Source organism: Amphiura filiformis, chromosome 1 (assembly GCF_039555335.1).
Source record: "Amphiura filiformis chromosome 1, Afil_fr2py, whole genome shotgun sequence".
Lineage (NCBI taxonomy): Eukaryota > Metazoa > Echinodermata > Ophiuroidea > Amphilepidida > Amphiuridae > Amphiura > Amphiura filiformis.
In genome coordinates this window covers 37364582-37391162 of record NC_092628.1, presented here as the reverse complement: position 1 = coordinate 37391162, position 26581 = coordinate 37364582, and the positions used below count along the sequence as shown (strand labels likewise).

The following is a 26581-nucleotide window of genomic DNA, read 5'->3' as shown; positions in this document are numbered from 1 at the left end:
GTATTTTTTAATTTGGGGTCAAAGGTCATTAAGGGGTCACTTCCGGTATAAAACGAAATACTTATAAAATGCATCTTCTTCCACAAATTACGTAGGACAGTGATACCACTTGCACACATGCATTGGTGTTACCCAGTGTATATGGGGTGTACACAGATTTGGGGTCAAAGGTCATTAAGGGGTCACTTCCGGTATAAAACGAAATACCTTCAAACAATTTTATTAGCTAAGAAAAACAAAGGTCAGTAACGGTATGTTCATATATGAATTGTGGTTACCCAGTGTATATGTGGTATTTTTTTTATTTTGGGTCAAAGGTCATCAAGGGGTCACTTCCGGTCTGAGACGAAAAACCTTCAAAATGCCCCTACTGCCACAAGTAACATGGCATAGTGATGCCACATGCAAATGTACATTGACACTAGCCAATGTCTATGGGACTTTCATATATTTTGGGGTCAAAGGTCAATAAGGGGTCACAGCACGGCTGTGTTCGTGGTCTTAGACCACAGCTAAGTCTAGTTCTAATTGATTCCAACCTTAATACCTGAAAGATTCTGTCAAACTTGAACAAAACACATCACAAATTAACATTTTCACATCAAGTTATCCCTGAATATGAATCAAGTTCATTTGTAGAATCACAAGCCATTGTAGGCAGGGCCACCGCCGGCTTCTGGGACCACCCAGTTGATATTCTGACTAGGGTCTTTAATATCACATGTTTTACAATGTACACAGTTCTGAGCATTGATTTGTAGTCTTTGGCCTGCGCCATCCTCGGTGGGAACATATTCATACACACCTGCAATAAATGACAAAATAATATTTAAACAAAGTCAGTTTATGAAATAGAGGTGTATTGGAAGAATATACTAATGTATCATATAATTAACTTGTGCCATATGCTAAATCATCTCAGGATGAAGTCCCGGGATGAAATCACCCTGAGAATGATGTTGGCAAACTATATTTACCGCTCAAGTCATTGATACATAGCCAGATTTAAATGACTGGTTCCCTATACTAAAATGCAGCAAACCTTTGACGAGCGCGACTACCGTGATGTTGCAAATTCGGCGCTAACAACGCGTACGGCGCACAGTTCATTCATAAATTTCCACTCGGCAACAAAAGATCGCCTCAGCAGCCAATCAGAGACAAGTGCGTGCAACGCAGTAAATACGCGATGTATCCTTACAATACGCGCTCGTCAAAGGTTTACTGCATTTTAGTATAGAAACCTCTCATATGTGAGAGTATATAATCTATCCTCACTCAGGTCAATGATACACAGCTAAATTCCTACTGACTGGTGCCAAGTACTCTGTGATGTTAGTTTAATATTTGCTACAAGCCCAACTCACCAGCGGGACAAAATCTTTGTTCAGGTCCATCATACATAGCAAGATTCCTATCGACTGGTATTGAGTCATCCCTGAGTGTTAGATGAGCGGGTTGATCACCTTCATGATTGGTGCCACTTAGCGCTACTGAACTAAGCAAATCAAAGCTTATTTTGCCATCTGGTTTAGGATAGTCTATTGGAGTGCATTCTGAAGCTGGTGTCAATGAATCTGAATCGAAACCTGTTAAGTACAATATGAATAGATATCAGTATCTAAGGTGAATAACAAGTGAAGAAATCACAAGCAAAAACAGATATAGTCATTTGTAGGTAAATATAACTGGTCAAATAAAAAGAAAACAATAATAAAATATGTGCTACTTTTGATCATAGTTTCACAAAGTTATCTTGAAGTTTTTAATATGCCAATTTAAAGGTAGCATTATAGGGCAGATGTTGGTGGTCTTAATTCAAAAAGTTTGAAAATGGTGTTTATATGCTTTTGCATCTAAACTATGCAAGTGAGTACATTTACCAAACATCAACTCTCACAATCAAGTATGAGTCAACACTTCAGTTCAACTAATCAGGCATGAGAATTCAATTGTCAGGTTTTTTACACATTTTCTAGTTTTCCGGCATTTTTGCCCCCAAATCATGCACTATTCAAGGTTTTTCTATGAAAGTTCATTCTCATTCAATCATTTTAACCAATCAATTATTCAAATCAAGTACATTTTGTACTGGAATATAATATGACAGGTAGGGCTGTTGTCGACAAGGCTGTTGTCAACAAGTTCAGCTGAAGATATGCTTAGCATCGCCATTATTTACCATGAAATAACTGCATCAATCTTCTATTTCATTCGTAAGTGCATGGTGAAGATTATCTTTCCATTACAATCCCAATATTCTGATGATGCGTATGTGGTATATTTTGGCTTTACTAATGTTCTGTATCTCTAAAACATAATGGATCTTGAGATTTGAGTTGACTAATGTCGTCAATGTACATTCTACTCGAAAACAGCCCTAATGAGAGGACACATTTTTGTATGCAGAACATGGATGGATGCTCAATCTGTAAATCACTGCCAGATTTGAGAGGAAGTCTCTACAATATTGGTGTTGTAAAAGCAGAAACGAGGTCAAGTCTGTTCATGAACAACAACATTCCATTAGTCATTCTGTGAGTCACATGATTAGCTTTACTGCTCCTGTCACAATTCTGATGAAGTACCACGGACAGGGACACTGTTGGCAGGGCACCCTTTTTAAAGGGTGCCACTTGGAAATTTGGAAAATCCTTAAAAGGGTGGGGGTTTAAACTTTGTTGGTAAAAAGGGTGGATTGATATAAAGGGTGGGAGTAAAATAAAAAGGGTGGGAGTGAAATAAAAAGGGTGGGAGTGCCAGCTTACAATATATTTTCATTGAATGATAAAATCATCCTAGTTTCCAAGAATAAGTGCCAAACCACAAAATGTAGCTACAATGGTGGGCGGCTCAGTTTTGGAGCCCACCACTCAGCTGCAATTTTAGCACTGGAGCCCACCACTCAGAGGCCAAAATTGCAGTTTTATTGGATTAGTCAAGAATTTGGTGCATTTTGGCAAAAAATGGCCAAATATGCAAGATTTTCATAAAATGATGCCCACCACTAAAACTATCCTCTCTACAACCCTGCCCACGGATGTGGTGATGAAATAAAGTAAGTTATTATTTTGTTGAGAGGAGAGAACTGTTTAAAGTATTCATTTCACCATTCCATTGGTTGGTTACTAAACTATAAAGCAAGATTCCTTTTAGGTATAATATGGCATCAATCGAATGCCATCACTCACAATAATACGCTCTGGACACTTACAATATGTCAATTTTTGATATCCCCCATGATGCATAGCACCTGTTACAAGATTCTCCCTATCACTGAAGTATAACTAATTTATACTTCTACATCATTCTTTCAATAAGAATATCTGTCAAAAGCAAGTTGAAGCCCATTTTGACAAGGTAAGGGTTTCAGTTCTTGGTGGTCTTTACCTATCAATGCAATTTTTTCATATTTTTTAGAGAAAATGAATGTCTTCAAATGTAATATACACCTGTGAAGGGATTTTTATGCAATCATCATCATATATACATACCTTTGTGTTTCAAAGTAAAAGGTTCTTTTCCTCTTGTAATGAAATGCATCATACCATATAATATTGTACCATATACACCTAGGGGAGTTCCTGCTGCTGGCCGGAAATTACGCACAGAGTGTAACTCCTTCCAGACCCAACTGTCTTTCAAACGACTTTCATAATCGTCAACAAAAACACCTGAAAAAGAGATAATTTTTTTAACAATCAAAATTTGGTGAAATTATTTTTACATGCACAAGTTGTAACAAAACAAGAAGAGCAGATTTTGAACCACAATGCTGGACCCTGGGGCTCAAAGTCACAAAATTATGTCCTCATTTTGTGGTTTTGAAAAAAAAAGTAAAAAATAAAAGAAATAAAAACTCTGAATACCCCTTTATTGAGGCTTTTGTGATTGGAAAAAAATGTTTGTAGAATGGCCTCAAGGCCAAAAATTAACATTTTTTGGCCAAGGATTAACATTTTTGTGCACAGACATCATGTACATACATTGGAGCTCATGTTATAGTCCCTTGTTGAAACTTTGTTTGGCAGGGACAATAAAATAATTACAAATATGCAAGAGTGTGATTATTTGAGTATGCCACAAAGTGTGTATTGTGTTGTGAACATGGGGGGAGGGGTGGCGTTTGGTGGAGTGTGTTTGTAGGGGTGCATTTGTAATCACCTTTGAATGATACTTACATTCCAACCAAAGTGCATCCCCTATCAGTGATAAAAAAAATGATCAGTCCATGGTTGAGAGGTTAATTAAATGTTATAAGAAATAATTTGTGTACATCCGCGATTACCAAGGTTAAAGTCAGAAAATTATGTCCTATTTGCATAGCCCTAAACAGTGTCCCCAATCTGAGACAATACCATATAGTGGTGTACCCAAGTGTGGGGATGTGTGTGAGTGTTTGTGAGATATAATAAGTTACCTGTTGTTTCTGAGGCAGCATCTTCCTTAGTAAGTTTATCAACTATTGCATCAGCAGCTACCATACCACTCTTCATAGCTGTATGACTTCCTTTAACCTTTGGCACATTCATAAACCCTGCACTACAGCCTATCACCAGACCACCAGGGAATGCAAGGTGAGGTAGAGACTACCAATGAGAAACATATCAAACTTGGTATTACTTTCAAATATCTTACTTAGTTACAACTGTGGTATCTTTTAATTCATATTGATCAAGTTGTGGCAACAAAGTACAAGAACTTCTTCATACACTTGCATACCTCCAAATCAACTGCTTATTTTGAAATGGTACAATTCATTCAATATGTCATAGAGCGTAAGTCTACACTTTGCATGTTATTAACGGGCTGTTCCAGTTGAAATACATACACCCCTATGGAATACATGACCTTAATATCCCATACAGGGGTGCAGATTTCAAAAGAAATCACCCATTTTAGGTAATCCCATTTCAAATTCACACTCCCTGTGTGAAAGATTAAGGTAGTGTCTTTCAGAGGGGGCATATGGATTTCAAATGGGATAGCCCAATTTGCAGTAGCCAAAGGTTTTTTTTTTAAACAAGAGTGTTACTATCTAAAGCAACTGTTATACCACATTGCTCTGAATAGATGCATCTTGCAATAAAACACTGCACTTCCAGCAATGTCTAGAGTGCTTTGCACTTAATTTAGAGTACACATCTGTACACACACACCCATAATATCACTATTGGTATAATCAAGGGTCCCAAGGGAATTGCACGACAACATGGTAGCCCAGCATTGTAGCCATGTCCGAGTTCTAAAATCTCTGCTTGTCTGAGATTTGTGAACTAAATTGGCCCCAAAGATCAAATCAGCTCCTGAATCTAAGCACAAACCAGCCTATTAAGGCTCCGATTCCATACTACAATTTGTTCCTAATCTGATCCTCTTACCTGCATTCCTCCTTCATTGAGTGCCCTGGCTCCATATGCTATTCTCTTACCACCTTCAAATATTGGTGCTATAGATGGGTGATGCTTCCATCTTTGGAATTCTTTGTATGGACTCATATAAGGGTTTTTATAGTCTAGACCAATTACATAGCCTACAGAAACAAGCGGAGCGCCCTCGTCTAAATGGTACATGAAAGAACCACCATATGTGAATCGGTCCTGTAACAATCACACAAAACACATGTCATTAAGAGAGTAAAACACCAAGTTCCTATTTAAAATATGCAAAGTTTAATTTAGTATACTGTAATATATTTTATCCTCATCAAATCAGCATTATTGGTTGATTAGCCTATGTATAAGGATCAAACAATCATGCTCTGGTCCAACAATAATGGTATCAATCTACTCATGTAATCAGTAAGCAGTCACTGACATACCAGCAACTGAATCAATAGCAGTTGAACACAAGTCAACTTGGAGAGGGGGGAAGCATGCATAGCTAGCAACAAGTGATCTGGGAAACGATCACTTTCAGAGTTATCCCCATTCCTCCAGCATTTGATAAAACTGCCTGTGGTTCCCACCCTATCAGGAATCCTATACAATGGCTTGTACACACACTCTAAAGTTTTAACAGGATCATTAGCCTCAGCAGTAACCGGACAAAATGGTATTACTATACTAATGATTTCATCTTCCTAATTATCTTAAACTGCCAATACATGTATCTATACATTGCACTTTCAGTAGGCACAAGTAGGCTAGGGGCACTCTATTTGCTTCTTCAATACCTTCACATATTAGACAATTTTCTCAACAGTGCAAATATGAATTAGATCCAGGTATCTTCTGCACGTAAGGCTATTCAGCATATACTTCTAAAGAAAGCTTGATGGTGCAGTTAATACCACAGCTCTAACAAGAAGATTATTAAACTAAAATAGGATATTCACATATAACATAACATCCTTTGTAACAATGTGAGATTGATTTAATTGAATCAAGTGAATATTTGTGATAGCACTTACCAGAGGCCATCCAACTGTGTGTTCTACTTTGCCTGGTTCATGCTGGCTTGGATCTACTTCCCACAGCTGTTGATTAATGAAATGAAAATATGCATTATAAAAACTTGTTGACGAGATTTCACAGTGACATTTCGAGCTCCTCAAAGTGTGGGTGTTGATTTGTAAACATGCATGGAAGATGATTTTTTTTTAAATAAAGAAGACAAAAACTGAATAAACATATAGCCATGTGTCATGAATTGGGGCACTCGTTAGGTGGTGTTATTTCATGTTTAAAAAAAATAAATGAAGACTAATTTGTAATAAGTTAACAAAATTAATCTGTTTATGCTATCAAGTTTGCATTCATTCTAAAGCCTAGAAAGTACCCTTTGATTTGATACCAAAATTAATGTTCTCGGATTTAAAATAAAAACGTTGCACATAAATATGTTTAAGTAAACAAAGGCTCATGGCGGTACAATTGGGATACAGCACCACATGTTAAGTCAATAGAACATCATGTGCAATAAGTTTTTTCAGTAGATTTCAAAGATTGTACATCATCTTACATTGAAATACTCATAATTTATTAACTATAGATCCTATATTGCACCAGTAATCTGGGTAATTCACCTACCTCTTTCAAGCCTATACCATATGTCTGTGGTTGACAATCTTTCCTGAGATCAAATTTATCATAAATCTGTTTGGCAAGATGTCCATGGCATCCCTCCGAAAAGATGGTCACCTTAGCATGGAGTTCCATGCCACGCTCAAATGTTGCCTACACAAGTAACAATGCAAGTGGTTAATACATTTACTACAGTTACCATAACCACTCGGGTATAAGCCCACCCTCCTAGATGGCAGATTTCACTTCAAAAATGGGGGTTGGCTAATAACCGGGGAGGAGCTAGTACTTGAATTTAAAGATAAGAACAATCATCCCCATTTGTATGCATGTGTACCACTAATTTCTATCATCTATCATGTCAATGTTTTTCAATTTTGGAATGTTAATTATCAAATGATATTCTTTTATATTTGTTCTTAAATGTGATAGAAAACCATTAATTTATGAACTTAGCCAAAATTACAACTGGGCTTATACCCGGGTGCACCCTTGATCCCAGAATGTTTTGAAAAATAGGATGTGGGCTCATAGCCGAAGGTGGGCTTATACCCGTGTGGTTACGGTATTTGTTTTTGTGATATCTGCAAACATGCTGCTTAGTGGAAATATACAGAGCTCAGATACAGGCATCTCCACACACATCCACACAATCACTCAGCTCATTTGTATGATCTATTTAAATACAGTGCTCACACCCACACACCTCAGTCAGCAATACACAGCAAATTATGATTATGAAATCAGACATTATCAAAGACCATTTTATGTTTTACATCTTCTTTTACATAGCCCTTCATACTTTGACCTAAAAAAGACCCTGTCATTTAATGACTTACTCATACACATGTAACATGTTGTTTAACTCAAAGGTCATATCTTCAATGGTCAGCTTTACTACATGGAGATTTCTTGCAGTTGATTGCCATCCATACTCACCTTTGGAGATCCATCTTTAGCTATGCCGACATCACTTGTAGCTACACCTTTCACACTGCCATCCTCATGAAATAGAACCTGCAACAACAACATCACATCTTCCAATTATTCACAATAATTTACATATTTTGAAAGTAAAAGTTTATCTTTTTCATGAAAACAATGTTTTTGTAGTTCAAAAAAATATAAATAAAGATGTAATTTAAGTCTGCTATGCCAAACCCAAAGGCCTCAGCGCACTCATTGGGCTATTCCAGTTGAAATCCATACACCCCTATAGTTTGATCAGTTCGTAATTGGCGGGAATTGCTACGCTTTAACCACTATGCCGAAAAGTAGGCCGTTAAGAGTGATATGACTTGTATGGTTTAATTTTGTGTGCTAAATAAAGTAGACACAAGTATAGCACTTCAATTAATAATTTGTGATGTTTCTGGCAAGGTGTTACAAGACAATTCTCAAAATAAAATATATTGATATTAATCCGCTGTGTAATAAGGCCCGCCGATTTAATACGAGCTGATCAAACTATATGGAAGACATTTCATCGTACACTTGTGGGGCACTTGTTGTGTCTTACCTCACTAGCAGGGTATCCATTATAAATCTCTACACCTAATGCTTCTGCCTGTTCCCCTAGCCATCTCACTACATTACCTAGCCTCACAATTTAATTACCCTGGTTGTCTTACCTCACTAGCAGGGTATCCATTATATATCTCTACACCTAATGCTTCGGCCTGTTCCCCTAGCCATCTCACTACATTACCTAGCCTCACAATGTAATTACCCTGGTTGTCTTACCTCACTAGCAGGGTATCCATTATAGATCTCTACACCTAATGCTTCTGCCTGTTCTCCTAGCCATCTCACTACATTACCTAGCCTCACAATGTAATTACCCTGGTTGTCTTACCTCACTAGCAGGGTATCCATTATATATCTCTACACCTAATGCTTGGCCTGTTCCCTAGCCATCTCACTACATTACCTAGCCTCACAATGTAATTACCCTGGTTGTCTTACCTCACTAGCAGGGTATCCATTATAGATCTCTACACCTAATGCTTCTGCCTGTTCCCCTAGCCATCTCACTACATTACCTAGCCTCACAATGTAATTACCCTGGTTGTCTTACCTCACTAGCAGGGTATCCATTATATATCTCTACACCTAATGCTTCGGCCTGTTCCCCTAGCCATCTCACTACATTACCTAGCTTCACAATGTAATTACCCTGGTTGTCTTACCTCACTAGCAGGGTATCCATTATAGATCTCTACACCTAATGCTTCTGCCTGTTCCCTAGCCATCTCACTACATTACCTAGCCTCACAATGTAATTACCATGGTTGTCTTACCTCACTAGCAGGGTATCCATTATAGATCTCTACACCTAATGCTTCTGCCTGTTCCCTAGCCATCTCACTACATTACCTAGCCTCACAATGTAATTACCCTGGTTGTCTTACCTCACTAGCAGGGTATCCATTATAGATCTCTACACCTAATGCTTCTGCCTGTTCCCCTAGCCATCTCACTACATTACCTAGCCTCACAATGTAATTACCCTGGTTGTCTTACCTCACTAGCAGGGTATCCATTATATATCTCTACACCTAATTCTTCAGCCTGTTCCCCTAGCCATCTCACTACATTACCTAGCCTCACAATGTAATTACCCTGGTTGTCTTACCTCACTAGCAGGGTATCCATTATAGATCTCTACACCTAATGCTTCGGCCTGTTCCCCTAGCCATCTCACTACATTACCTAGCCTCACAATGTAATTACCCTGGTTGTCTTACCTCACTAGCAGGGTAGCCATTATAGATCTCTACACCTAATGCTTCAGCCTGTTCCCCTAGCCATCTCACTACATTACCTAGCCTCACAATGTAATTACCCTGGTTGTCTTACCTCACTAGCAGGGTATCCATTATAGATCTCTACACCTAATGCTTCGGCCTGTTCCCCTAGCCATCTCACTACATTACCTAGCCTCACAATGTAATTACCCTGGTTGTCTTACCTCACTAGCAGGGTATCCATTATAAATCTCTACACCTAATGCTTCGGCCTGTTCCCTAGCCATCTCACAACATTACCTAGCCTCACAATGTAATTAGCATGGTTGTCTTACCTCACTAGCAGGGTATCCATTATAGATCTCTACCCCTAATGCTTCGGCCTGTTCCCCTAGCCATCTCACTACATTACCTAGCCTCACAATGTAATTACCCTGGTTGTCTTACCTCACTAGCAGGTTATCCATTATAAATCTCTACACCTAATGCTTCGGCCTGTTCCCCTAGCCATCTCACTACATTACCTAGCCTCACAATGTAATTACCATGGTTGTCTTACCTCACTAGCAGGGTATCCATTATAGATCTCTACACCTAATGCTTCTGCCTGTTCCCCTAGCCATCTCACTACATTACCTAGCCTCACAATGTAATTACCATGGTTGTCTTACCTCACTAGCAGGGTATCCATTATATATCTCTACACCTAATGCTTCTGCCTGTTCCCCTAGCCATCTCACTACATTACCTAGCCTCACAATGTAATTACCATGGTTGTCTTACCTCACTAGCAGGGTATCCATTATATATCTCTACACCTAATGCTTCTGCCTGTTCCCCTAGCCATCTCACTACATTACCTAGCCTCACAATGTAATTACCCTGGTTGTCTTACCTCACTAGCAGGGTATCCATTATAAATCTCTGCACCTATATCTCTTGGCCTGTTCTCCTAGCCATCTCACAACATTACCTAGCCTCACAATGTAATTAGCATGGTTGTCTTACCTCACTAGCAGGGTATCCATTATAGATCTCTACCCCTAATGCTTGGCCTGTTCCCTAGCCATCTCACTACATTACCTAGCCTCACAATGTAATTACCCTGGTTGTCTTACCTCACTAGCAGGTTATCCATTATAAATCTCTACACCTAATGCTTCGCCTGTTCCCCTAGCCATCTCACTACATTACCTAGCCTCACAATGTAATTACCATGGTTGTCTTACCTCACTAGCAGGGTATCCATTATAGATCTCTACACCTAATGCTTCGCCTGTTCCCTAGCCATCTCACTACATTACCTAGCCTCACAATGTAATTACCATGGTTGTCTTACCTCACTAGCAGGGTATCCATTATATATCTCTACACCTAATGCTTCTGCCTGTTCCCCTAGCCATCTCACTACATTACCTAGCCTCACAATGTAATTACCCTGGTTGTCTTACCTCACTAGCAGGGTATCCATTATAAATCTCTACACCTAATGCTTCGGCCTGTTCCCCTAGCCATCTCACAACATTACCTAGCCTCACAATGTAATTAGCATGGTTGTCTTACCTCACTAGCAGGGTATCCATTATAGATCTCTACCCCTAATGCTTCTGCCTGTTCCCCTAGCCATCTCACTACATTACCTAGCCTCACAATGTAATTACCCTGGTTGTCTTACCTCACTAGCAGGTTATCCATTATAAATCTCTACACCTAATGCTTCTGCCTGTTCCCCTAGCCATCTCACTACATTACCTAGCCTCACAATGTAATTACCATGGTTGTCTTACCTCACTAGCAGGGTATCCATTATAGATCTCTACACCTAATGCTTCGGCCTGTTCCCCTAGCCATCTCACTACATTACCTAGCCTCACAATGTAATTACCATGGTTGTCTTACCTCACTAGCAGGGTATCCATTATATATCTCTACACCTAATGCTTCTGCCTGTTCCCCTAGCCATCTCACTACATTACCTAGCCTCACAATGTAATTACCATGGTTGTCTTACCTCACTAGCAGGGTATCCATTATAGATCTCTACACCTAATTCTTCAGCCTGTTCACCTAGCCATCTCACTACATTACCTAGCCTCACAATGTAATTACCATGGTTGTACATGGGAAGACCTGCAAATAATGAGCAAAGATACATTTTTTATAAGTCTGTAATATATGTGACCAGCTCCAACAAAACCCGGAACAAGTCGCCAGGCATGTTTTTGAGTTATATGCCTTTAAAGATGACATTCCCATTTAAAAGAATCTAAAAATTTTGGAATTCTTAATTTCATGGTATTTCATGGTATTTGACCTTGGATTGAATCCAGATAGTCGTCTGCATTATTTTATACTAGATTTGCAGCCGTCGCAGTTTTAAATTCCCTTAATCGTTATGATAAGACTAATATTTCTTTTTGATTTTCGGTCAGAGGTATGTTTCTCACAGCATTTTCTGATGAAATTTAAATGATTTCTCAAGCTGATTATCGTAAACAAATAAAACAATTTTTACTGTGGTATCAGGATTTCCCACTTTTAGCACATGCCTTGAAAGGTTTCCCACATTCGATCCAGGGGCGGACTTTGAGTTTGCGATTGGCTAGTTTGATATGTCGTCAGCAATAAATGACCTTATATGGCAAATTTCGTCATGATGGTTGCTAAGGTTTTGACGTGTGCTCATTAAGAATAGCGCCACTAATTAGTGCTGTATGGGATTTCAGGGATTTGCGTGTGTTGTTTTGGGGACTTTGACTGCAAGTATTTCTTCATTATAATTGATTAATTATTTGCTGTAATGCTGATTAAAACTGATTAATGATATTCAAGTTAATATGCAGCTAATTTGCTTCTTTTGAAGTCTTTCATTATTTTTTAAAAATCTTAACATAGTTCCATCTCGGAAAGTCTTCGGCGCGAGTGTACTGAAGTTGAAGGTCCATTTGCACTGGCCTGATTTAAACATACAAGAGTGTGATTGCATCCGAAGTCATAGGCCTATATGCTTTGAGTTTTCGAGTGAATATTTTGTCAACTTCTGACATGATTTGCATCATAAATTCACCATGATAAATTAGCTTGTTTTATCAGTCATAAAAACAATAGAAAACAAAAGCTTTGATTGACGTTAAGTGCTTGTATTATGCAGATTTCGTTTTATTTACCTTGTATTAAACAGTTTATTTTGTGCAGTAAATACCGGTAATAGGGGAAATTCGGGACCACATGTTTCTGATCGTAGTAAGCGGTTTCTCGCATTAAGCGATCTCATATTGATGAGTTTCCACTGTACTGTTAGGATTGAGTCATTTGGAATCACCTTTATTTTGCATGGAAAATGTCCAGTTTTAATACTAATAACAAAGTAAATAAGCACCCCTTACAATGCTTTACTTTGAAAAGCATAGGGTGATAATGAAGTTAAATACAGTAATTACCCAGGAAACACAAAAATGTTTTTAAAACATTAGAAATGTGTTACAAACATGCTTTGGTATTGGTCAAAATTTTTAATAACATTGAAATGTTGGGCAAATAAATTTTTTTAAATATGTTTCATAAGAAAAAACAATACAACAACATCTTTGTAAAAATGTTATTGTAAAATATATTTGGCAAAAATTAAAAAAGAAAATATTTTGTCAACACTTAAAATGTTCTCTAAAATGTTCTGAAAACATAAAATACTCTTTATATAACCTGACATTCAAACGTTTTCTGTAAAACATTTTTGTGTTTGCTGGGTAGACATTTCAGCAACCAATTCACAAAGATTGACACACAGTACAGAGAATTTATAAATAATTCTAGACTTACCTTTGAATACTGGCACAGGAAGCCTGCCTTTCTCTGTCAGTATTGCAAACTTATCTGACTTGACAGGTGTATGGAATGGTGCACCTCTTTCCTTCCAGTCTGGGAACAGTTCACTTATGGCGTGCATTTCTAGACAAGCACCTGACAAAGTGTGGCCCCCTGCAAATCAAACACACACACACACACAAATCACAATGTAAGTGTTTCATGATTGTAATCAATATGTAAAATCAAATTCTTATAAAGAAGAATACATGTATGTACAACAACAATGATGTGTTCTATTTCCTCATTGCTTCAAATATCTTTCAAATTCATCCTGTGATATGCTACTCATTTAAAACAATACCATTAAAATACATTTGATTTAAAAAGTATTCAAATGCAGATAGCCAAAAGCTTTAATAAATATTTCTTTGCGTCTACAATGTTTGCTTGGTAAAACCCGGCAATCCAAATAATCCATCCCGATTGTACACAAGCTATCATCACAGCATCACCATCTGCTGAAGACGCTTGTCGAATTTAGTGAAAATGCTCCAGGTGAGCGAAAAATAGAAGTTTAAGTCTTTTGATTGATTAATCTGGATTCAGTTATATTGACTCAATCTACAGTAAGCAAAAGAATTAAGGTACCAGTTGTGTTCAACCCTATATATCCTAAATAAACACAAATATGTCAAAATTAAAACAAGCAGTTGACGCCTGTACTCTTTAGCTCTGATATAAGACATAATTTGTTGAAATTGGTTGAGAATTTAAGAAATAGTGATCCAAAACCTAATGAAGATATGAAATAAAAAGTAGCACTTTTGTGTTCTAATCAATGAAAGCACGATGCTAGTTTTTCGTGCTAATCAATGAAAGCATGACGCTCGTTCTCTTGTTCACGAACGCTTTGTGTACAAATCAATAGGACGTGCAAAAAGGCAAACTGCAACTTTTACACTTGCATCTTCCTTGGGTTTTCGGATCGTTGTGTTTATTTCTTGAACAATTTCAACGAATGAGGTCGTAAAGCTAAAGATGCAGCCATTGGCTGTTGGTTCCAATTATGACATATCTGCCTTTCTTTAGGATATACAGGGGGTGAACGTAACGGGTACCTTAATTATTTGGCTTACTGTATTTATTTCCTGAGGCTGATTTAGCTGCAAGGCAGTGTATCAGGTATTCCCCCTTCAAATATTTACCTACTTCAGCAGCTTTTTCCACAACACAAACCCTGAGATCTTTTCCTGTATCATTACATAATTGTTTGATGCGTATGGCTGCAGCCATTCCAGCTGGCCCACCTCCTACAATCACCACATCAGCCTCATCGCTGTAACGTTCCATTTCTACCTCTGAAAGTGAAACACAAAATATACACAAGGTCAATGGCCAAAATAAGGAAAATATAGAGGTTGACCTGAGGACAACTAAAGCATAAATTCTGCTTGTCCTCAAAATATTTTGGCTGTCCCCAAAATTTGTCATATTTTTGAGTGCAAAAAATCTAAATTTGTTTGATGTTTTTTGCGCTTGAAAGTCCATAGCCACAAATTGGAAAACCTTTGCAAGCTTCAAAATTTGCCATTCTGATCATGCAGATCTCAAGCATTGGCACAGGTAACTCAGTGAAATGATTAATCAGAAATATTCAGAACTGGACATGCTGAACAAGTGGACATCACATTCACAGCATGTACTATTATACTATGTGCTAGCAGTGGTCCTTAGATCTAAAAATATCAAAACTTAATGTCAAGTAATTATTTGTTTATAAATTATGATTTTGGAGGTAACATTAAATTTAATAGTGGTTGTCCAGAGGACAAGTACATAGCTCAATATGGTTATCCCCAGTGGTTTTTGGACAAGAGGATTTAGTGCTTATTTCGAACACTGCACAAGGTTATCACTGGCTCAATAACCATGATAACTTTAAGTTTAGCTGCATCTTTCCTTACTTGTAGTACGGTATCTAATCACACACATTATCCTAATTCAACAGAGCATTCACATAATAATGTGTACACAAGTTTTTGTGAGCACAAGTGTTTTTGTCATTTAGTCAGCACATTTGCAATTCAACCGTTGCTAAAGCAATGCTAAAGGTACTGACATGATCACTACCAAAGTTGAAGTGAAACCAGGTATAACTTGCATTTCAGCATTTTATTAAGCGCCCTCAATGACTTTTATGCACAGGATACGGAATACATTTCCAATTTATCAAGTAGGTAAAGTCAAATGCAGCAAACCTTTGGCAAGCGCGACTACCGTGATGTTGCAAATTCGGCGCTAACAACGCGTACGGTGCACAGTTCATTCATAAATTTCCACTCAGCAACAACATATCGCCTTAGCAGCCAATCAGAGACAAGTGCGTGCAACGCAGTAAATACGTGATGTATCCTTACAATACGCGCTCGTCAAAGGTTTACTGCATTTTAGTATAGAAGCTGATTTATAGACAAATACAACAAATTGTTCACATGACATGTTAAATTTATAACAGCTTTCATTTGAAAGCTAAATACTGTTTGTGCATTTGGGAATACAGTACCTACCTTTCCATCTTTCATCCTTCTCTCTGGGGATTATTGTGTAATGTGTTGTTATCTTTGGTGCAGCACTGGTGGAATACAGATAGGATGATGCTTTGGCCCCACGCTGAACTGAAATATGGTAAGAATTAGGGATTCATAATAAACCATGTAGTCAATAGATTTGTACTCCTTAAAAGATGATCTGACAATGTATTCAAAACATCTGTTTTCCCTTTTGTTTTTCATATTATATGTCTTATTTAACCCATGAACCGGGGTAGATTATTCAGTGTTTAAACACTGTTTTCCCTTGATATCCAGTGACCATGGCAGGGTGTACAGATACTATACACACAGCAAGGTGTTACCCTGATCAAAACTGGGAAATAGGAGTCCATGTCAATTGAAAGTTCAGAGCAGGTCAAAGTACTGTTTTTGCCTACGTCTCCTATCCTACTATCGCTCAAACAAGGAAACCTCTTAACAAATTCACTCACCTTGCGATCCTTCATTACCAGAAATAATAACTTTCTCAAAAATCTTTCTCATTCCATAAAACAACATACGCCACCGTCATGATGCTATATGGTCATTTTCACAGTAAAGGGTGTAACTTTTGATTTTTAGGGTCAAAATTTCAAACCACTTAAATATGTTTCTGTTTACTGAAATCATGCACAGAAGCAACTTAAATTTCAGTAACATAATGTTTCAAGGCTTAAATCTTTTGATTTCTAATAAAAAATTTGACATTTCCATAACATTTTGGTTAAAATCTAAGAAAAATGTATTTTACATATGCTCAGAAAATTATGACATGAAAGCTGGAATACATGTAAAATCCCATTCCAAAGTAAGTCAACAGATATAAGTTAAATTTTATACCATGTTTTGCTATGTTTGTAATTGCAGTTTTGACAATTTTAACATCAAGTGTCATTTACAATGGAAATTTCCCAACCTTAAACATATTTTTTAAGTTTTAATTGGGTTCCTAAAATAATTTGAATGTCTAACTTCATGTTCAAATACTACTTGATGAAAGGAACCTACCAGCCAAGTTTCACAGAAATTGGAGTTATTTTTTAGAATTGGCAGTTCAAGCGATTTGTGTTTCGGAGGCTTCAGTTAACAACACAGGTGATCATAAAAGTAAAATATTTGGCTAACTACTACAAGTTGACATGAAAAAATAGGTAAAAAATATCACAATTACCAATTTTCATGCTTTGCATCTAAGTATTGAATTTCAGTTGTGACAAAAATTAAATTATCACAGCAAGTCATTTTTTTTGTTTCGGAGGCTTCATGTTAACAATGGTTAAACATTGCAGAAGTATTTTTTTGAAAACAACACTGTTGTGATCATCTAAGCTGTTATTTTCTTGTGTGTATTGAATCAATGATTCTATGCAGCAGATATTGTAGATTAATCACACATTAATTTTTCACCCATTCGTTAAGCATGGTGTTAACTTGCATGTGAAGCCTCCGAAACAGGCTTTCTTGGGTATCAGTATATTTTTCAAACATTAACCATAATATCATTTTTTCTTTAATTTATCAATTTAGATGTGCAAAGAGGATTGTTGTTTCGGAGGCTTCATTTGTTTCGGAGGCTTCACGTGTTAACGGAAAGTTTGTATTGGGTCCCATTTGCAAACTGTGATATATATCTCCACGATTTAAAAACAAGTGACTTGAGGATCTACTTTGCTACATTTTGATTAATAGATTGGATGAGCTCTTATATTTATATTTGCCCAAGCTAGCTGAACAGTTTGTTTCGGAGGCTTCAAAAAAGTTAACGGAAAATCGGCTCTTTGAAGTCAAGATTTTATAATAATTTTAAAAGCTTGCAAATCGACTAATTTTTGTTACCCATTTCAAGTTAAGATATCAACTGTTATGAATCAAGAAGAAGTGAAGAAATAACCAAGAATTATGAACCAAAGCTATACCCACAAAGTTTGAAGCCTCCGAAACGACAAATATCGAAGTCCGGTTCTCAAAAATACAGGGCTGTTCACAATTAAATCTAATGTGGCAGTGTTTACTGAACATATGACCATACTTTCAGGATAAGAAAAATTATCCATGAACTAACTGAAGAAATCACAGGGTTTTACAAAAATGTTACTGTTTTTTATAGTTTTTCAAAATGGCAATATTAAGTACATTTCAGCCTGCTAAAACTGAACGCAGTAACTCCCAAAGATGATTATGCTACCCAAGGTAGCTGCTAACTAGATGACTTATGTGGCCAAAAATCATGGAATTCTGTGGCTTCATTAGAACACTACGGATCAAAATGTTAAAAATCCAAAGTTACACCCTTTACCGTGAAAATGACCATACATCATGCCGCTATGTGTACTCCATCCAATTAAAACACCATTTTGTGTATTAAGTCATTGAGATTGTAATGTACACCCACAGTCCTTGCACACCCACAAGTACGTACGTACTTCAGTCAAAATATAGTTCCGGCATCTTCAACATGTATGTGTGCTGGTGTAGCTGTATGCTGTATTATACATCAACATGATCATCATTGCATTGTATGTTCCGTTGGGAGAGTCCCATTCAGGTTGCTGGCTGGCTATGACTATTTTTAGAGAGGTGAGCTTTTACTATCACGAATTAGCCAAATCTTGATGCCAAATTGGACAAAAGAAGCACATGGATGGTCCTACTTCACAGTTTTTTAATCCCCAATCATGTTACGTGTGATTGCGTGAATCACCCTATTGTGGACCATCCTTTGAGTATCAAGCGGAACAGTTTTGACAGGCCCTTGTCTACCTCTCTGTTTGTAAACAAACGAGGTCGAAATTGTCCTCCTCGGCGAAAGGTAGCGTAACAAAAAAAACGGCACTATAGTCTGTCCACATAGAAGTACAAAGTAAATAGACCGTCCTTGGAAACTGGAGGTATGATTATGAGAATAATTATTTCAGTGCAACCCTTCTTTGGCGCGCCAACTGCTGCGCGATTTGTACACCACGCTCTTTACGCGTCGCGTCGCACTCACTTGTGATGCAAAGCATCGACCCCCGATGCCACAGATTTGGTTTGTACTTTTAAGTGGACAGACTGTAACATGACCAATATTATGCAAAACTAAACCTGTCCTGACCTTGGGCCGGGCTTGATTGATGCAAAAACTTTAATTTAGTCGTTAAATATATAGCGAGGCCGTGAGGGTGGTCTATAAGTCAGGATCGCCATCATGATGATCATGTCGTGCCGGTCACATGCCGTTGATCAATGATCATGGTGATGTAATGAACTTGAAGCTTCTGACATAACATGAATGTTTTAAGCTTACCGAAATGCCGGTACCCGGTATTAATGGGTTACGTGACAATCATGAAAGCATGTTTTAGACCTGTTCTCTAACTTCATTCACATTCTCATATCACTGCTTGGATCCGTATATACATTCTTATTTGTATAATTTCAGAGAACTTCGCGTTTAATTGATAATTTATCAATAAACAGCATTTAAAACCTACCTGCTCGGGCTACGTTTCTCACCAACATTGTCGCCATATTTCTGATGTTTTGCAACTACTTGTTCGTAATCTGATATGAAGTTTGCGAATGCTTCAAAGTTTAAAGACGTACGATTCAGTGCAAATTCCCTACATTACTGACCGTCCGTATGATCACAAATAAAAAGTATAAGCGAGATTAATTAGGCTTTTTGTTAACTCGACCTAAACTAACTCGGCCGGCTCTGATAATACCTGCTTCTGGCAATTCATTTACGCAACTCGGAGCCGGGGGGCACTCCCAGGCACTCCAACTTTGGAGGTGACGCGTATGTAGGGCTGTTTAAGACCCCTTTTTCAGTATCGCTGTCATCCAAAGACCCCATAATTATTGAACACATGCTCTTTCACAGTAGCGTGGATCATGGGAGGGGCACCGACCCCCGGGCTCAGACGATGGGGCCGGCACACCGGGTCTGATTGGATTGTGGGGGGGGTGCACAACCCGCTTTTTGACCATTTTCCTATGGGATTTTCTAAATTGTGCAATCGATTGACTCACTTTTGTCTCAGTAATTCCTGAAATTGACTTTAATTGTAATAAAAAAATATGTTTGGTTGCCCTCAGAGAGACGTACCCCAAAAAATTAGAAATTTTGGGTCGGTTTTTTTTCAATCACTTTTTTAGCAGAAACCTTAAATTTGGTCAGAATCAAGGACAATTTATAAGCTTTTATATTTGTTATTCACTCATTTAATTTATTAAATGCATACGGTATTTGATTAAAAACAAGAAATAGGCCTATTTCCATTTTATTATTCTGTGATTTATTTATATAGTGGCAGCAAAATGAACTTAAAACTTTTATATATATAACTGCTATAAAAGAGAGAAAAATCAGTTTTAATAAAATCTTTGTTTTCAAAAATTAATTTTTTGGGAGAAAATTAAAACTTGGCAAGTAAAGTTTTATCATCAATACACACATCCTATATGTCATTTTCAAGAAGTTCTATGCACGACACCGTAGCTGATAAAGCCACCTTAAATTCAGTCCAATTATGCACTAAGGAAGGAAGAGCCCATAAAAAATGGGTTTAACCTACCGAATTTTTTTTTTGCCTTATGAGCCATGGGGAGGGTAAAATGGGGGGTATTTGGCGAGCCGAAAGAGGGGGCCAAGCACATTTTTGGCAAGCCGGTGCGATTTTTGGCACACTTTCATGGGGCGCCTTTTAAAAACATGCGGAAAAAGGTTTAGGAAAACTGTATGGAAACGTTTAAGCAAATTAATTTTCCTGCTCGCTGCGCTCACAACATCATATGTAGCGGGCCGTGTGTGGCCACAAGCGACTGTGAACCGTTTGGAAATTTTACCCCCGGGGGCTTATACCCTGATAACACAAAGAGGTTGGCCTGACGTCGGGTATTGGTCGCCATATGGACGGTGGCTGAACGTCGGCTCAGATGTCGGCTGCTCATTAGGTAGGCCTATATATGTCCTGCCGATGACTCGTCGGCCCGACTTCGGTTCGACCGCCGGCCGACGTAATGCCGACTGCTTAAAAGCCGGTGCCGACCCTAACCCGACTTCAACACTGACGATTGGCAAGTTGGCCGGCCCAATGAGACGAAAAATCATGAAAAAAAAAAATCAAAAATATTATTTAGTAGCGTATACTCTGCTTACACCGAGTCTTACACTTACCTACTATTCCGGGGGGCACTTCCATGACAGATATGCATCATGTGCCTCGGGATAGACCCCCTTTTTCAAACCGGCTTGTACCCAATGACCCCCTTTTTTGTGTTATGGTCCAACCTATTACCCAATGACCCCCTTTAAAAAAAATTCATGTACTCAATGACCCCCTTTTTCTATTTCCTGCTATACCCAATGACCACCCTTTTCATGATTTCCCAAATTTAGGTGGTATTTGGGTTAGTCCATATGATATCAAGGCCAGGAGGTCCCCACCTGACCCCCTCAGATTTGCTTTATATTTTAGTCATATGTTGTACCTGTAAAAATATTAAAACCTGCAAATTTGAGGTCTGTAGCTCTTACGGATTTTCTGTGGTAGCCATTTAAAGTTGGCGTATGGGGGTCTAAATTTGGACTCAAAAGTTGCTCTTTAAATAAATGTCATCTTTGGGAGTCTGTGACTTCTTTACAAAGAGAGAGAGAGGTCTAAAACCTTGTATACACACTAACTGCATGCCCAATTTGTCAAAAAGTTTAAAAAAAAAAAATCTGTAATTGCGCGTTGTGTCACGGGGTCATTAAATATGCAAGAAAAAATGTAATGTTTTGTAAACTGGCAAGTTTAGCCCCTAAATTCACATTTTTGTCATATTAATTATTTTATGTTGTCACTGATGCTTAATATAGGTTAAATACAATACATATCCAAAAAATGGAGGTCACAACTCATTTACATTTCGAACAGCGCCCTCACAAAGATGAAATTTATTGCAAATTCAACATTTTCAGGGGGTCCAAAGTCGATGTGGTCCACCTTCAAAATTTATAAAACATTTTTTTTATATGACTACTAGTCTTAAATTACAACTTTGCAAAGTCCCAGTAATTGTCTAGGTTGACTTCATATAAAACGATAACCCCAAAGTTGACCATTTTCTTATGATTGCATGTACTGCAAATGTGCCGAATTTGGAAGGCTTAAAAGCCTCTTAAAAGTCAAATTTAAACTTTAAATGGCTACCACAGAAAATCCGTAAGAGCTACAGACCTCAAATTTGCAGGTTTCTAATATTTTTACAGGTACAACATATGACTAAAATATAAAGCAAATCTGAGGGGGTCAGGTGGGGGACCTCCTTGATATCATATGGACTGACCCATTTGTGTTCTCCTCCAGAAATAATGAGATTTTTCACATTTCCAAGGTGGCCAAGTTGTTTTTACGCAGTTTGGCACTTATTTAATCCTGTACTCAATAACTCCCATTTTACTTTTTGTTACCCCAATGACCATCCTTTTTTCAAAGTTTCATACCGAATGACCCCATTTTTGTAATTGTACATTTGACCTGAATGCCCCCTACTTTTAACTTGGCCGAGGCACATCCCTGCCATTTCAGATAGGGAGTGTGCCCCCCCCGGGATTCCGGGGCCTACTATCTATTTTAAACCGAACACAAATTTCCTAGCTTAATTTACACAAGTCACTTACCTTAATGGACCTACCGGGATTCGAACCAGGGACCTTCGGTTTATAAATCTGGTGCTCTACCGATTGAGCTACCGAGGTTTCTATATTTTGATGAAGTGTTTTAAGTTAATATAAGCAATATTTTGATCAAATTTACTGTAAATATTGATAAAACAAAAACTCGTATTATGTAAGCTGAACTAAGCTTTTGTTTAGTAGAACCACTAGTTTCCCCTGGTAAACTAGTTTTTAATGTCGGACTAAACGTCCATCTAGTATGCTTGGCTAGTACAGCATGCATTGAGGGAAATTGTTAGTACGGACATGCCGAACTATGCCAAATTATGGTACTTTACTAATAAGTGAAAATTAGTTGCACCGCAAAAGTTGGTCCAACTAACTTTTCTGGCTTTACGAATTGGTAGAACGAATCATGGTTGTGGACCGTACCAAGGGTTGTACTAAAGTTGAATTTACCGCCCTTTTGATCACATGACATGACTCTTATGACAAATTAAGCTAGTAGAGCTAGTCTCTACTAGCTTATAGACGACATTTCACACATGCAGCTGTATAGACATAGCACATCTAGCGTCTTGAGATGGACATTTTAGCCCTGATTCTAGCCCGTTAGAAATGGTCGAAGAAATGGAAAGGTATGTTTTATTGACATTTTTCCCAAGCTTGTTTTTGAATAACTTACAAACCGTTAGAATTTGAAATGAGATTGTAAATCGGAACACAAATGTCATGATCATGGACCGTGGGTTGAGGCTGCCTGGCCATGGCTGCCGAATTCGTGGAAACCTTCATCATGCCGTGTGTAGTAGGAAACAGGGCTCAAAAAACGGGGCCAAATCTGTTTTTCAAATTCTAACCATGCTAAAACGGTTTGTAAGTTATTAAAAATACAAGGTTGGGAAAAAGGTCAATAAAACATAAGTTTCCATATCTTCGACCACTTCTACCGGGCTAGAATTGGCTAATTCCACAGACTAGTTCAGTCAGCTGAACTAGTCGAACATTAGTACAGAATGCCCTATTAAAAAAAAAAAGTCGTACTTGACATCGTTTTTGATAGTAGAGCCCATTAGTAGAACACCCCAATATATTAGTAGAGTCCCTAGTAAGCTCTAGTAGGTCTAGTTGAACTAATTTATTATATTAGTAGGTCAAGGTTGAACTAGTATTTTGATAGTTAAGTCCCTAGTGTATCCTGACCTACTAACATATAGTTTAGTCCAGTCCAGCCGTATTAGTTACAGGTTAGTCGTTCTTGACATTGTTTTAACTAACTTTTCCTTAGTTAGTCACCCCAAGTTTCGTTTTCAGTGAACATTTACTAAATTTGTTGATTTGTTTTCTTTATAAAGTAATATACATGTAAAAATAAATGATGAATTTCACCGACCTTAACCCGACGTCGCCCCAAAGTCAGCGGGCCGACATTCACTTAGTGACGAGGGGTCGACCTCAACCCGACGTCGCCTCAAAGCAGCCTGGTGGCAGGCCGACGCTCACTTAGTGACGTGGGGCCGATGTCCGCCCGACTACTTCAGCAGGACCTCGCTTGTCATGGACGCCGTGCGACGTCCATACAACGTTATAGGTCGGCACTCATTCACCGAATTTCACCGACCTCAACCCGACGTCGCCCCAAAGTCAGCGAGCCGACATTCACTTAGTGACGTAGGGGGCCGACCTCAACCCGACGTCGCCCCAAAGTCAGCAGGCCGACGTTCACTTAGTGACGTAAGGCCGATGTCCGCCCGACTACTTCAGCAGGACCCCGACCCCTTGCCGACTTCGCCGACCAGTCGCCAACGTCGGGCCGACGGCATTGTGTTATCAGGGTAATTATTGCGCAGCCCCTTAGGTCCAAACGGTCCATATCTCACCCAATGACCCCATACTTGTGTACATTTTGCTCCTCACCGACAGAGACCGAATCATGCTCTCACCCCAATGACCCCTGCCATTATATTGCTCTCACCACCGAATTGCCCTATTATGCATGTGAAATGTCAGCCCAAATCCATTGAAGTGAGCCCCCCGGGTGCGCAATCCGACCGCGGGCCGGATTTACCTTTTGGGGGGCCCTGGGCCAGGCCCAAAACTCACCTTTAGGGGCTGTGCAATAATTATCAGCCCCCCGGTGGGGGGGGGGTAAAATTTCCAAACGGCCGCAAAAATTTGCATGAATTTTAGCGTTTCCGTTTCTTAAGCCTTTTTAAAGGCGCCCAAGAATGTGTGCCAAAAATCCCCCCCCGGCTTGCCAAAAATTGCTTGCTTGACGGAAAATTGAATTTTCTTGGGTTAAGACGATACTTGCGCAGCTGAGACGAATATACCTAGGTATATTCGTCTCAGGTGCGCAGAACTAACTCGCCGTGCGTGGCCGTTAAAGACTCAGTGGATTTGCACTACTAGGCCTATCATGCATGGCAATTTCTGACACAAAGATATAGGGCCTACCGGTAGGAACTATTTTTTGGGACGCGGAAGTGTGCAGTACCGCACAGATACCAGTCGCTTTTAATACCTGGATATAGGGATGATAGCTGATGATGACGCTGCAGCCGAGAAAGGGAGCTAAAGGGGGGGCGCCGGTGTAGGCCGACTCCGATATCATATCAAAACGTTTTAGCCTGGGGATCACTCAAATATGACATTGTACGCATGCGTGACCAATTTTTTTTCAAACACCCCCTAAACGAGTTTTACCCTACCAGCAAATTTAGCCCCTTAATAAGGTAATTTAATATAGAATTTACCCCTAATGAGTTTTTTGGCCAGTAAAAATGAAAAAAAATGTACCCTTTTCGGACTCGTAATTTACCAAAAATTTGAAAAGGTACCCTAAACAAGTTGTTCAGTTTCAGAAAACTACCCTTATTCTTGAAAATCAGTGTTTTTAGACCCTAAATGCGTCACTCGCGTAACTCGCCTTGCCTAAAAAAAAAAACACCCTGTTTTCCTTGTTTTTTGGTCACGCATGCGTACAGACCAATTATGTGAGTGGCACCCCCGGGCGTTTTAGCTATGAGAGACCCATTTCAAACTGCGACTTATTACTTCTTTCCAACACTGCTTATAGGGATCACAAGGTCAAACGCGATCTCTGTGTGTAGTTCAATGCAGTCTCAGATTACCATCTTTAACCTTTGGTGAAACCTCAACATAGCAATTGGCTCACTGCACGGACTATGCACGGACTGTGTACAGACCAATATACCTAGTTCAAACAGAGGTGATTTGGGGTTTTTGCTTGCACCAATTTTTTTCAGATTTTTCGCTGTATGCGATCCGGCGAGTGAGATACTTGACAAATCAAATTCTTTCTTAGATGATAAGCTTGGAAACATCCCAAGCTTCAATTGGATACCTCGACCAGGTATACAATGGTCCCATGTTGTTGTAACGCTTTGAGATGACTGGTCAAAATACGTAGAAAAGCCGAAAAACGCGGATCTCAGGCAGAGAACGAAGCATTTTTAATACATAGGTGGAGGTGAATAAAAATTATTGCCGAGTAAACAATATCATCTACATTATTTCCGATGCGATCATAAATTGCAGGACATTCTCATGTTTATTTTGGTGTAACGACTGTGACATATGACTAATAATTTCAAAGTTGTGATTTTAGTAATACAAATGTTTTGAGAAAAAGTCTGATTTTTGTTGATGTCAGTGGACGGTTGTTAATGGAATGAAATAAGAAAATGAGTAATGATGCTTAGGGTACCCTAACGTTTTGATATGTTTGGCACACCATTACTG

At 38.6% G+C, this 26581-nt stretch overlaps 1 protein-coding gene across 1 annotated transcript; it reads right to left on the bottom strand.

The window, feature by feature from the left end:
- Positions 1–528: 528 nt before the first annotated feature.
- LOC140146519 (electron transfer flavoprotein-ubiquinone oxidoreductase, mitochondrial-like) lies at positions 529–19772 on the bottom strand. The gene is made up of 13 exons (XM_072168398.1): positions 19644–19772; positions 16147–16254; positions 14785–14937; positions 13592–13750; positions 11784–11902; positions 7965–8042; positions 7032–7178; positions 6413–6478; positions 5382–5600; positions 4421–4589; positions 3495–3674; positions 1368–1589; positions 529–805 (listed from the first exon to the last, which is right to left on the bottom strand). The coding sequence occupies exons 1-13, from the start codon at positions 19678–19680 to the stop codon at positions 642–644; spliced, it is 1821 nt and encodes a 606-aa protein (XP_072024499.1). The 5' UTR covers positions 19681–19772; the 3' UTR covers positions 529–641.
- Positions 19773–26581: the final 6809 nt, after the last annotated feature.